This window comes from Vombatus ursinus, unplaced genomic scaffold, assembly GCF_900497805.2.
Source record: "Vombatus ursinus unplaced genomic scaffold, bare-nosed wombat genome assembly UNPS02004573.1, whole genome shotgun sequence".
In the NCBI taxonomy this organism is placed as follows: domain Eukaryota; kingdom Metazoa; phylum Chordata; class Mammalia; order Diprotodontia; family Vombatidae; genus Vombatus; species Vombatus ursinus.
The window spans coordinates 2,512,666-2,526,451 of NW_020944351.1; the positions used below are offsets into that span (position 1 = coordinate 2,512,666).

Sequence of the window (13,786 nt, forward strand, 5' to 3'; positions counted from 1 at the left end):
CCTACTGGGTCCCACTATCTTCAGGACCATACATGTATATGTAGTTGCCACCAGAGTGAATGACAATGAAGGCTTCAAAAATTTCCCACCCTTCCCCACTATCTAACACTTTATTAAAAACTAAGATAGAGGCTATTCTATTAATATAGGTGGTAGAGTGGACAGAGTGCTAGGCCTGGAGTCAGGAAGACTTTTCTTCCTGAGTTCAAATCTGACCTCAGACACTTAGTAGCTGTGTGGCCCTGGGCAAGTTACTTCAGCCTGTTTGCCTCAGTTTCCTCATCTGTAAAATGAGCTGGAGAAGGAAATGGCAAATCACTCCAATATCTTTACCAAGAAAACTCCAAAAGGGGTCATGAAGAGTCAGACAGGACTGAAACGACTAAACAACAACATTAATGTAGTAAAATTATATAGTGCTTGAATTGATACCATAAGATCATAGATTTGGAGTTAGAAAGAATTTAAAGGTTGTTGAGTCCCCTAATTTTCCACATGAGGAAAGTGAGGTCCAGGGAAGTCCAGGATCACACAGCTAGTAAGTATTCAAGGTACCATTTGAACCCAAGTCTTCCTGATGCCTAGTTCACCACTCTAGTGACTATGTAGTGAAAGTCTGGAGTTAGAAGGGGCCTCACAAATTCTCTAAGCCTCAGTGCTTGAAGCATGACATCCCTCTTTGGGGCCCCTGAAAAATGAGCATGGAGCCTCTCCTTGAAGACTTCCAGTCAAGTCTTTCTGTGGTCTTTAAAGAAAAATTGTGCTCTGTTGTGCCTCAGCTCCTGCTCATTTGTTTTTCGTTTTTCATTTTTTTTTCTATTACCTCAGTGTTATCTGAGGGTTAAGTCCTTGAATGGAAAATAAGGTTTTTTAAATTTTTTATGACATATGCCTCTCTCCTTAATATGGGTATTCAACTAGGTGGTATAATAGATAGAATGCTAGGCTTAGAGTCAGAAAGTCCTAATTCTGAACCCTGCCTTAGACACTTATTAGCTGTGTGACCCTGGGCAAGTCACTTAACCTCTGTCTATGTCATTTCCCTTATCTGTAAATGGGAATGATAATTGCACCTACCTCCCAGAGTTGTTGTGAGGCTCCAATTGGATAATATTTATGAAGCACTTTGCCAGCCTTAAAGTGCCATTTCCATTTTATCTGTTATTACTACAGTAAATTTGGGGGCTTACAGTGAACAACGAAAGAAATATGCATGCTGAGGAAGTTGTAAAAAGCATTTTACCAGTGAGTTGGTGTAAATCACTTCCATAAAAATATCCCAGTGACATCCCAGCTCTTAAGAGCGGGTGCTTTCTGAGAGGGTATACAAATAATGCTTTTGTCCTTTGCAATAATCTACTCTCAGATGAGAAACTGTTTGAGAAGCAAAACAGCAGAAAGACCCATCTTTCCTTTCAGCCTTGGAGTCGACAGGGAGAAGTGAATTGTGAGTGAGAAGCATTAACTCAGTGGAGGGTTGCTTATATTGACCTAAGCCTGCAGTATTTGTTCCTTTCAAAGAAATTTACATTTGTAACATAATGATTAAAACCTCAAACACTTAGAGGCAACTCTGAGAAGAAAGAGAAATTAAAGGGGAGCTTCAAAGTAGGTTATTAACGCAAACAAAAGCTCCCTTGGGGGCAAATTGTTTTGTTTCCTCGGCCCTGGAACAGGGAATTTGTAAATATGCATATTTATTCTCATTCCATGTAGTCAAAGTTTGACTCCAACCTCACTTTCTAAGGCTATTTCCCCTTCACACACTCAGTTATTATTATTCCTTGGCTGATTCTGTCCATGGGTGCAAAGAAAAGGACCCACTGGGATCAGGTACTTGGGTGTTGTTCCCAGTTGACTGGCTAGAAGAATTTTGGAACCAATCAGAATTGATTAGTCCCTTCTTCCTTTACTTCTCCTCTGAGCCACCCCCCCCCAAATTTTTTTTAAAATGGCATTAAAAAAACCCCATCACATTATGTTTATTGTCATCCTTCACCTACACTGTGGCTTGAAGAACCAGGATTAGAGATGTTCAAGATGAGTTTATCTTGAAGTCACTAAAAGATAGAAGTGCTTACTATAGAAGAAAATGTTCCATCATATTTCTTCTTGTTGTTTTAGTTCCTTTATTAGCTAAATCATTTTAAAATTCCAGTGATCTTGGGTTATAGTTGATGACTATAGTCATTGTGTGGCTCTGGTATAACAAAAAAATACCCTCTCAAGCCTTGGAACCACCTCTCCCGGGACGATATTTGAAGAGTTGTGACTTTAGTTGGAATCTCATCTCTACTTTTTTATTAGTTGTGTGAAAGCTGAGCAAGCCCCTTTCCCTCTCCGGGCTTCAGTTCCCTGATCTGTAAAAAGAAAGGCCCACGAGCCTCTGTGAGCCTATGACCAAATGATCCCTGCCATCCTTCCTGGCTCTGAATCCTGTGCACCCATCTCAAAGCATTAGGGGTGGATATGTTTTACATTGTTGAAAATACCTTCATGGCATTTCTTTCCGTTCTTTGGTTTTTACTTTCCCCAGCTTGGCATACCTTCACTAGTCAGTCCTAATTAGTGAGGGTTTTTTTTTTCCTATACCACATTTCTCAAGATTTATAGTTCTACTGATTAATAGCAGTGGTTGAATCTATAAACTAAATAATGACCTGTTAGGATATATAATAGGTTTTTTATGTTTTCTCTTAATTTGTAGCTTGCAATTATGGCTGCCTAAAGCATCTGTTAATAGAGCACATTTTTAGGTATTGCTATTTAAATGAAAGGAACATCTGGCTGCTCCCAACTGAGTGTGGGAAGGGGAAAATGAGATGTTGATTACTGTTATGCTCCTGCCCAACTGATTCTTAAACCATTCTTCCTCCATCTCCCCAAACCTCTATTCCTCTCCTGTTGCCCCATAGGCAGGTGGTATTAGACTGTCTCTTTCAACATTTGGGATAAAGCTAACAAAGAACTGAGGCTACAATAGATGCTTGATCCTTCCTGCCTTGAACAAAAAGTCCTTCCCTAAACTGAAACTTGAAAGGAAAGGAAATCTCTCTTCCTTTTCACTGTCATGTTCTTTCTCAACCCTGACCCCCATCCATCACTGGATGATCCATATTGACATTCTCATTGTAAAGAGAGACAACATGCTGGTCTTGGAATGTTAAAGGCCTGGGTTCAAATTCTATTTCTGGCATTTGTTAGCTTTGTGACCATAGGCAAATTATTTAACTTTTCTGAGGCTGTTTCTTCATTTGTAAAATGGGGATAATGTCTGTAGTACCTTTCTCACAAGGTTGGTGTAAGAGTTATAAAACATACTCCATGTGAAGCACTTTGCAAACTTCAAAGTATAATATAAATATCAGTTATCACAGTTGAAATTAGAAGACAAAAAAAGTTGCTGCTAAATGGAAGGATATCTTCTCAGAGGGATGACACAGAGGTGGCAGAATTGGTTTCATCATATTTCCATAGGCAACCTGAGGAAATGCCAGTTTAATTTATTACATTCCATGGGGAAGGTGGGAATACAACATGCAGACCGGTAGGTATTCATGAGAAGTGGAGGGAGCCCCAACAATTTGAGGGGATCAGGGGGCAGCACGGGAAGCTAAGGATTCTAAGGGGTGGAAATGAGGAGGGAGTGTTTTCTAGGTGTATGCACCTGCCTGTGCAAACACACCCAGGTGGGAGATGGAATGCAGAGTTGGGGGAACAAATACATAGGCTATTTGGATGAGAACATAAGAGTTTATGGAGAGGAGTAATGTGGAACAAGCCCAGAAAGGTAGGCTGGAGACAGACCGTGAAAGGCTTTAAGTGCCCAGCCGAGGAGTTTGGAGGCAAGAGGGACCTGTGTTTTAGCGAGATCATTTTGGCAGGTGGATGGATTGGAGAGGGGAAGTGTAATACCAGTTGGGAAGCAGGCCAGCCAAGAGGTGGGGAGTGGGGAGAAGATGCATGTTAAGAAAGGTCATGGAGGTAGAAATGATCAAACCCATGGGAGCTAATGCTATAACCTGGAGAGAGAAAGAAACAGTGCCTTAGGGGGACATTAGCAGTTCAGGAACACTGATAATGATCAAGCAAATGAGACTGAGAAAGATCAATCAGAATGAGGAGGCAGAGAATTCTAAGAGGACAATCATGAGGGAGTAGGGTCCCAGAAGTGAAAAGGGGAAAAGAGAGTTTCTGGAAAGGAAGGTTGACGGTAACTGAAAAACTACGGAGAATGTAGCAGAAGAGTGAGGGTCATCAGTTGAACAACCTTGGAGAGTACAGTTCAGTCAAGTTTGAGGCCAGCAGTGAGTGGGAGGCACAAAAGTGGAGGCAACAAGCTTAGATGGCCTTTTCTGAGAGTTTGGCTGTGAAAAGAGTGTTCAGAATGAATCGAGACAATCTATTTCAGAATATGGAGTAGCAGGGAAACATTTATAAGGAACTTCATGAGGAGGGAGGCCCTAGCATGGTATAGTGGATAGAGCACTAGACTGAGAGTCCCAAAGACTGCCTCAGTGACTTATAGCTAGGTGGCCTTTGCTTCAGTTGTCTCATGTGTAAAATAAGGGGGCTGGGCTTCATGGCCTTTATGCTACTTTCTGACTCTAAACCTCTGACCCTGTGTGCCTAAGACGCTCCCGACTGAGTCTCAAGATCCTTGGTTACGTTCAGTGCTAACCAGGGTTTGTAAAACTGGGTAGAGGTAAGTAGGACGGCAAATACTAGGCCAGGGGTGGGGAACCTACAGCTTTGTAGGCCCTCGGGTGCAGTTTTTTGACTGAATCTAAGTTTTACAGAACAAATTCTTTTATTAAGGTGATTTGTTCTGTGAAGTTTGGATTCAGTCAAAAGGGCCACACTTGAGAACCTAGAGGGCCACATATGACCTTGAGGACGAAGGTTCCCCACCCTTGGACTAGGCCATTCAAACTCAAGAAATGAAAGACATCAAAAGGTATAGACTGCTTGGAAGACTCTTTCCTATATGACTATTCTCTTCAAAAAGAGAGTTGGGAGGGTCTAGACCTGGCAATTAGTACCAAATAAGAGTTCCAAAAAGGAAAGAGAATGCATTCTAATGGTTAGGAAGCAATTCCTTCCTACCGTGGGAACCATTTTGGAATCAGCTCTGGGTAGGAAGTACAGTCTGTAGGCAATCAAAGGATCATCAGCTGGTTTGAGGGGATGCCATTGTCAATACCACATTTAGAATAATAAAAGCTGACATTTATACAGTCCCTTCAAGTTGGCAAGGTGTTCAAATAGTATTGAGAATTGAAAATAACTGAGAAAACACTCTGGGTTCCCAGTTTCAATAAACCGTGGACTCAGAAAACAGGGATGGTGTGGTACACAAAGTGTGGCTTCTAGAGTTTACTTATGTCGCCCATTCCTTAAGAGTTCAGTGTTTTCACATAGATTTTATCCGTTATTCCTGTAATAGCAGCCTGGCTATTACAGGCTGGATAGAGGACTCCCCCACAGAGTCAGGAAGCCCTGAGTTCAAATCCTGCCTCTGGCACATAGTAGCTGTGGAACCATGAGCAAGCAATTTCACTTCACAGGCAGCTCTCAGACCTCTAAGTTATTGGTGGATAACTTGTAAATTTGCATTGCTGAAAGGAGTTTCCACACTAGGAGTTACTACAGGTTAGGGAGTACTACATAATCCTTGTAATGTCCCTATGAGGTACGGTAGAGGGGAAGCCCTAGCAGGGGTGGGGAACCTGTAGCCTGAAGGCCACACGTGGCCTTCTAGGTCCTCAAGTGCAGCCCTTTGACTGAATTCAAACTTTACAGAACAAATCCCCTTAATAAAAAAGGATTTGTTCTGTAAAACTTGGACTCAGTCAAAAAGCCTCAACCCAAGGACCTGGAAGGCCACACATGTGGCCTTGGGGTCAAAGGTTCCCCACCCTTGTGGGCCTAAAGTTATTGTTGAAGTCAGGAAGACCTGGATTTAAATCCTAACTCGAATACCTCTTAGCTGAGTGACCCTGGCCAAGTCATTTAATTCTCTGAGCCTCAGTTTCCTGATTAGTAAAATGAGGAACAGAGAGAAGAATACTAGGAGGCCCTCCCTGACAGAGCTATTGTAAGGCTCAAATGAGATAATGCACTTCAAACACTTTGCCAACTCAAAGGGGCTATAGAAAAGCCTGCCCTTCTTATTACATACAGATAGAGGAGAGATTAAGCCGCAGAAAGGTGGCCACCCTTGGGTGCACTGAGCCACCTGTGCTCCCTGGCTTTGGAGCCAGTGACTCTGATGGACCATGAGGAAAATCCCTGGCGTCTGCATGTGCTGGCAGCTTTCCTAATGCACGGCTTGAAGACAAGCAGGCCAGTCCTAGGGACAGTTGGCCTTGCCACAATTGACCTAGGCTGGTTCTGTGAGGGCTTTTCGTCTTGGGAGTCTTCCTCAAGAGCCAGGCCTAAAGTCCTGCTGCCCATGGAGGTGCCCAGTAACTGGTCGGGGGGGGGAGTGTTTGGTGAATAGTTTGGAGGGTGGAAGGCTAAAATTCTGTCCTTTGAACTGCTGCAGAGGAAAGCTTGCCATAGGATTTGCAATGAGAAGGTTTCTGGGTTCAAATTCTACCTCTGACACTTTGTGCCTGTGTGATCCTGGGCAAGTCACTTCCCCCTCCCTCAGCCTTGGTTAATCCTCTGTAAAATTAGGGAATTGGACAAGAAGGCCCTCTAACGTATCTTTCAGCTCTAGAGCTATGAGCCTGTGAGCTTTTACGTCTGTTCCAGCTCAAAAATTTAAAATCTTGCCAAAGCTTTGGGGTCACCAAACAGCATGAGCTAGAATTTCCCAAGCCTTTATTAGCCATGTGCCCACTCAAATAACATTTAAGTGTGCAGCTATTTGGCTATCACATTAAAGGAAAGGAAGTAAGCTTTCAGAATGATTAAGTGAATTAGAAATTAATACATAATACTAAACTCATCTCCAAAGTATAACCTAAGTTTTGAAAAGAAAAACAAAAACAAAAACCTTCTTAGACAGGAAATACCAGGCATGGGAATGAACCTTGAGGTCTGCACTGAGATTGGACAGAGGACACATTGGAATTCAAAGCCAGTCTCCTCTCCACTGTATCATCTCTCACTCTCCTAAGAGGCCACATTTCATATAGCTCTGTCAACCTCTGAGGTCCGAGGAACTCCAAGAATTTGCTTTCACTCTTACCATTAAGTCTTCCACGTATAAGTGAAGTCCTTTGTTTGGGCGGGAGTACTTTGAAGCTCACAATTTGAACTCTGATTCACTTTGAACATCTTAACAAGGTTTAAATTCCACGTCGGCCAGGGTAACCCCCCTCCTCGCCCCATTTCCCCTGGAAAAAAAAAGTGAAACTCTGAGCATTACTCTCTAGAGAATTAAGAACAGGCAAATTATTAATTAAGTGTGAGTCACGAGAGCACAGGTCAGATTTCTGAATGTCTAGTGGGCTATATTAGAGGATAAGTTTCCTGAAATTTACTAACAGTATGCTGTGGTTGTAGAGTGGAAAAAAAAAAAACCACTAGGATCATTTTCCAGTGACCTTAAAAACATCACTTAATCTTTCTGAGGACGGGTAGGTGGTGTTGCAGGGATGGAGTGCCTGACGAGTCTGAAGTCAGGAAGACTCATCTTCTTGAGTTCAAATCTGGCCTCAGACACTTACTAGATGTGTGACCCTGGGCAAGTCACTTCATTCTGTTTACCTCAGTTTCCTCCTCTGTCAAATGAGCTGCAGAAGGAAATGGCAAACCCCTCCAGGATCTTTGCCAAGAAAATCCTAAATGGGGTCATGAAGAGTCAGACATGACTGAAATGACTGAACAACAACAAATTTCTCTGAGCCTCTCTTGCCCCATCTGTAAAATAGGGATATTAATCATTCCCCTATACACAGGGTAGCAGAGAGGATCAAACTGGACAGTGCCTGATGGCTGTGTGAGTGTCTTTGATTACTGGAGTTCAGCTACTGCGCAGAGGAAGGAGAGCCAAAAGATAAGGAAGACAGGAGCAAAAGTAAGACCCAGGGAAGGATGTTAACCATTAGCCAACATGGTGACTCTTTGTTGTCTTTTGCATGGTGTGAGTCACCAGTGTAATTCAGTCCATACTCTACAGTCATCATGTAATTTCATGATCGTTGAGTCAGAGTGGAGAATGCATGGTGTGGCAAAAAGAAGATTACGTTTAAATCTCGGCTCTGCCACTTACTACTGGTGTTACTTGGGGTAGGTCACTGCCCTTTCTCTCAACTTCACTTTCCTTGTGTGCAAAACAAATGGATTGAAATAGAGTAATCTCTAAGGCCCTTTACAGCTTGAAATCCCATGATCTTGTTAATGGGCCTGGAGATCAGCTACTGGGTTTTGAATCCCAACTCTGTACCTTATTAGGTGCGTGATTCTGAGCAAGTCACCTCCTGTATTTGGACCTCAATTTTGTTCTCTGTAAAATGAGTAGCTTGATCTACACCAATTGTATCAAACTGAAATCCAAACAGGGGCCATGACCCTTGGGAATATTGTAGGCTACATGTGGCCTGTGATGTTTGACACCTTACGTCTAGAGCACGGCTTCTTCCCCTTTATTATGTCATGGACTTCTTTGGCAGTCTAGTGAAACCTATAACTTTCTTTTCAGAATATCTTTTTTTAAACAATTCATGATTGAAAGGAAAGGCTGACTTTTGGTTAGAGGTTAGTGAAGATGTATTTTTTTTCCCTTCCATGTTTATGGATCTCCTGAAATCTAGCCACAGACTCTAACTTAAGAACCCCTTGCCTAGATAATCTCTATGGTCTTTTCTAGCACTAAATATTTTGATCCTAAATTGATTTGCATATATGATGGCCAGAATCTGATTCATTGTCCAGCATATCCTGACAGTTTGCATTCAGGGCAGTGTTACTGTCAAAGACAGAAACTCATGCTTTAATTCCATAGTTAGGCTTACTACATTGTAGTTGGCTAAGATGGTTCTGGCTCAATTGCAGATGATAGATAGATAGATAGATAGACAGACAGACAGACAGACAGACAGACAGACAGATTATATAGACATGTTATCTATCTCTCTGTCTATATAGCCAGATATTATCTATGTTTCCCAACTCAGGGTAGCAATGAAGAAAAACTGTAAACTTTAAAGTGCTTGAGAGAGGGATATGTTATCTCTGAGAATACATCTCTTTCTCTATATATAATCTCTCTCAAGCACTTGAAGGTTTATTGAGTGTTTTCTTCATGACTACCCTGTGAGTTGGGAAATAGGCATTATTATCCTCATTTGACATATGAGTGAAACTGAGGCCCAGAGTCAGGAAATAACTTGACTACAATCAAACACCTAGCAAATGGCACAATAGAGATTTGAAATGGCTGGCGATTTGACCCCAAGGCCAGGGCTTCTTTCCCTCTAAACCAGCCCACCTCCCATTTTTTGTTAATGGTGGTAGCGTTTGTTTGTTTGTTTGTTTTAAGACTATTTACAAATAGTAAAATGTTCAAGAATTCTGATTTGTGTAGGAACATAAATATTGAAATATACATTAGAGCCTATGGGAGACAGTGTGGAAGAGTAAGAGGACTGATCTTGTCAGGAAGACAGGAGATCCTGGGTAGATTCCTTAACATCTAGTGCTGTAGGCAGCTAACCATAAGTTAGAGCTGAGCTGCAGCTCTGCAAGCACTGAAGGGAATACCTAAACCAGGAACACCCCAGGCTATTGAAATTACCTGTCTGGCCCATCTGCAGATTAGCTAGGCAGTTTGCTGAGTCTGTGTAGAGCTTAACATCTACCATATCTCTTCCTCCGCATAAATACACACAGTCCCTTCTCTCCAGGAAGCTCAGTTTTGAAACCTTTTGGAAAAGCTTTTAGCAAAGTTTTATTTTGTTCTCTTTCCTTCCCAGTTTGAGATAAAAATAGGTTTGAAAGAAATGCAACTGTTAGAAACATTCCTTTCATCCATATTTAGTGTTAGTTCCATATGTGTTTCCCTGCACCAAAGTCATTAAAGAGTCCAATTCTGACTTGGTTCAACTGCTCTATTTGGTTGAGTGATTAGATTCCTACTTAGAAATTTGGCAACAAGGTATTCCTTTTTATAGAAGAAAATATTCTATAATCTATGTGTACTTTAAAAAAAAACAGGCTAGATGAAACAGTTTCACATATAGTCTTTGTCTAGTCTTTAATGGATATAGAAATACTTGGCTTTTTGGTGTTAAGAATATTTTAAATCGTTTTTCATTTGATTTTTAAAGAGTAATTCATGTAGCTTGCCTTGTTAGGCCTCCTGGCCTAGCTTGTATGTTTTCTCTTTTTTGGGGGGGGGGGGGGGGGGCAGGGTATTGAAATGGGACTGGATTTGGAGTCAGAAGGAACTGAAATTCTACCTGATACTTGTGGAAACTTGCCTCACTTTCCTCACCTTCAGGTCTTTGATGATGACCTACCATTTTGTTGGTATGGGAACCCCTATCAGTGAAGACCTGTCTATAAACTTTTCAGAGGGTGGAGGGGGGAAGGAGAGGAAAAAAATGCTTGATAATTGAAAAAAAAATGTCATTACAAAGCAACTTAGAGTCAATTAACCAACACTTATTAAGGATCTACTATATTCCGGCCTTATGCTAAGAGCTCAGAATACAGAGACAAAAATGAAATATTCCATCAGGGAGACATTGTGTGTGTGCACACATACATGGTCAAATGCAAACAAATGCAGTCTCTGAGGGTCAGCAAGGTTAATAGCTTAATAATAACGATTGACATTTCTATAGAGCTCTAAGGTCAGCCGGATATTTTACATTCGTTATCTTGTCCGAGCCTCATGACAACCTTAGCAAGTGAGGTGTTATTATTATCCCCACTTCTTAGATGAGGACATTCTGGGTCAGACAAGTTAGGTGATTTGCCCAGGGTCACTCATAATTGTTTGAGGTAGAATCTGAATGGAAGTCCTCCTGACTCTGAAATCCAACATACAGTCCCCTGGATCAGTTTCCCTCTCCCCATCTGTAAAATGGGGATGATAATGGGATACCTGCCTCACAGAGTTGTTTTAAGAAATGGCTCTGCTAGTCTACTTAATACCTGCATGACCTCAAGTCAATTAATTTCTCCACCCTCAGTTCTCTCCTCTGTCAAATAGAGTTGAACTTGATCTGAGGTCCCTTCCAGTTCTAAAATATGTGTTCTTGTGATCTAAAAATCCCATTTTTTTTCTTTTCCCTTTTAGAATTCTTCAAAGAGCTGCTTGAAAATGCCGAGAAATCCTTGAATGACATGTTTGTGCGGACCTACGGCCGTTTATACATGCAAAATTCTGAGCTCTTTAAAGATCTCTTTGTGGAATTGAAGCGGTACTATGTGGGGGGCAACGTGAATCTGGAAGAAATGCTTAATGACTTCTGGGCCCGCCTTCTGGAGCGCATGTTTCGCCTCGTGAATCCCCAGCACCATTTTACAGATGAGTACTTGGAGTGTGTGAGCAAGTACACAGAACAGCTGAAGCCCTTCGGCGATGTGCCACGGAAACTCAAGTTACAGGTGACTCGGGCCTTTGTCGCCGCCCGAACATTTGCCCAAGGTCTGGCCGTTGCAAGAGATGTTATCAACAAAGTGTCTGTGGTAAGCTCATGACCTTGTGTCATCCGGGGTCCTAATGTATAAATGGGCACATCTCTGAGACAGGAGAATGACTTTGGGGGCTCATTTTGACTTGCTCCCTACTCCCCACCCAAATGGGCTTGCATTCAATGATAGTGAGGCAGGCACTAGATTTAGAGCCAGCAGACTATGGTATGTAAAGGCAGGGTCAAGAATCACAGATTTAGAGGTCAAAGGGACCTCAGAGATCATCTAGTTCATCGCCCTCATTTTACAGAGGGCCAGTGAAGATAAACTGGTCCAGATATTAAAACAGCTTACCCACAGTCACATGAGTGGTAAATGGCAGAGCTGGAATTTGAACTCGGGTCCTCTCATCGCAAATCCAGCCCTCTTGCCACTATACCATACTGCTTCTCAGTTCTTGCTTTGTGAATTACTAGCTATATGGCTCTGGGCAAGGTACCTGACCTCTGAGAGGCATTTTCACCTTCTGTAAGATGGGAAATAGTGCTAATAATTCCTGGACGTTACAGGGTTGTTATAAGGCCCAAATAATATCATGTAGTAAAGCTCTTTGCATCAAAAATGGCAGCTAGGTGGCGCAGTGGATAGAGCACCGGCCCTGGAGTCAGAAGGACCTGAGTTCAAATCCGGTCTGAGACCCTTGACACTTAGTAACTGTGTGACCCCGGGCAAGTCACTTAACCCCAATTACCTAGCCAAAAAAAAAAAAAAATGGCAGCCTGGAGGAAGGCGTGTATATAGGGCTTCCCTTGGAATTGGGGAGGTTGGAGTTCAGGCCCCTTCTCCGTGAACTTTAATTTCCCCATCCGTAAAATGTGGGCATTGGCCTAAAAGATAATGAGGTCCCTTCCAGCTCTAAATCTTATGATTTCTAGGAAGAGCCAAATCTATTATGGAAATAAATAAACCTCCCAGGGCCCTGGGCATCTCTGGCAGTTGCCAAGAAGATTGCAGTCTACATTGCTGATGGGAGTTCTATGTACCAATGAGATCACAGGTCCAGGCCTCATCCCTTAATATTAAGTGCCAGTGGTAATAATAATTATAATAGCTAACTTTATATGCTATACCAATCCTGTTTGATAAAAGTATAAATAATAATGATGGCTAACATTTATATAGTGCTTACTATGTGCCAGACACTGCTAAGCACCTTACAAAGGCAGGTAAGAGTCACAGGCCCCAGAGCCGAGCATCAAAGGTGGGGAAGGGGGAGGGAACAGGCACTGATTAAGCACCTACTATGTGCTTATGTAGATACTGTGCTAAGAACACTTTACAAATATTATCTCATTTGATCCTCACAATAACCCCGGGGGGTAGGTGCTATGATTAGCCCCATTTTACAGAGGAAGAAACTGAGGCAGGCAAAGATTGTGACTTGTCCAGCTAATAAGTGTCTGAGGCTGCATTTGAACTCAGGTCTTCCTGACTCCAGGCCCAGTGCTTTATCCACTGCAATGCCACCTAGCTGCCCACATGTGTTGTTATGCCCATTTTACAGAATAGCAAATTCTGGGTTAGAGAAATTAAGTGACGTGTTGAGGGCTAGGTAAGGGCAAAGCAGACACCAAACTGGTCACCAAAGTCCATGTATCCTGAACCCTGGCTGTTTTGTTTGGTCCCCCAGAGAGTGCTGTTTCTGTCAGACATCTCCTATCCCAGGCCCTAGGAATCATTATCTGTGGATGGGGGAGGGGGCCAGAATCCTCCCTCAGTTCAGGAGTAGGGAAAAATGTGTTGCCAGCGTTGTGAGAACTCTCCTGCATTGTCCCACGGACACAGCGTCACATCTGGTAGCTGGCTGTGTTCTCTGGGCTTGCATGGATGGTAGGTGGCTGGTGCATTGTGGGTTCCACAAGCTAGGCTGCATACACATAGCATTGAATCTTTGGGAGAATGCATCCCAAGTTCCAAGCCCCTGACTCAGCCCCAGACTTGTGGCATGACCCACTAAATTGGGGGCTTCCTATGCAGGAGCATAAGGTAAAAAATTTGGAAAGAATTTATGTCATCATAATTTGTGCCCATGTATTTCTTGAGCAAAGAGTGGCATTGTAGTAAGCCAGAGCTGGGAAGTACCCTCCAAATCACCATATTTTCAGTTCATCTTCTGATTTTACATTTGAGG

At 42.5% G+C, this 13,786-nt stretch overlaps 1 protein-coding gene across 1 annotated transcript in view; it reads left to right on the plus strand.

The window, feature by feature from the left end:
* The window catches only part of GPC4 (glypican 4), a 144,404-nt gene that overhangs the window by 108,134 nt on the left and 22,484 nt on the right, over positions 1-13,786 (plus strand). Inside the window, exon 3 of the mRNA XM_027838019.1 lies at positions 11,258-11,649. Within this exon, the coding sequence (XP_027693820.1) occupies positions 11,258-11,649 (392 nt within the window). The remainder of the gene's footprint in view (positions 1-11,257; positions 11,650-13,786) is intronic.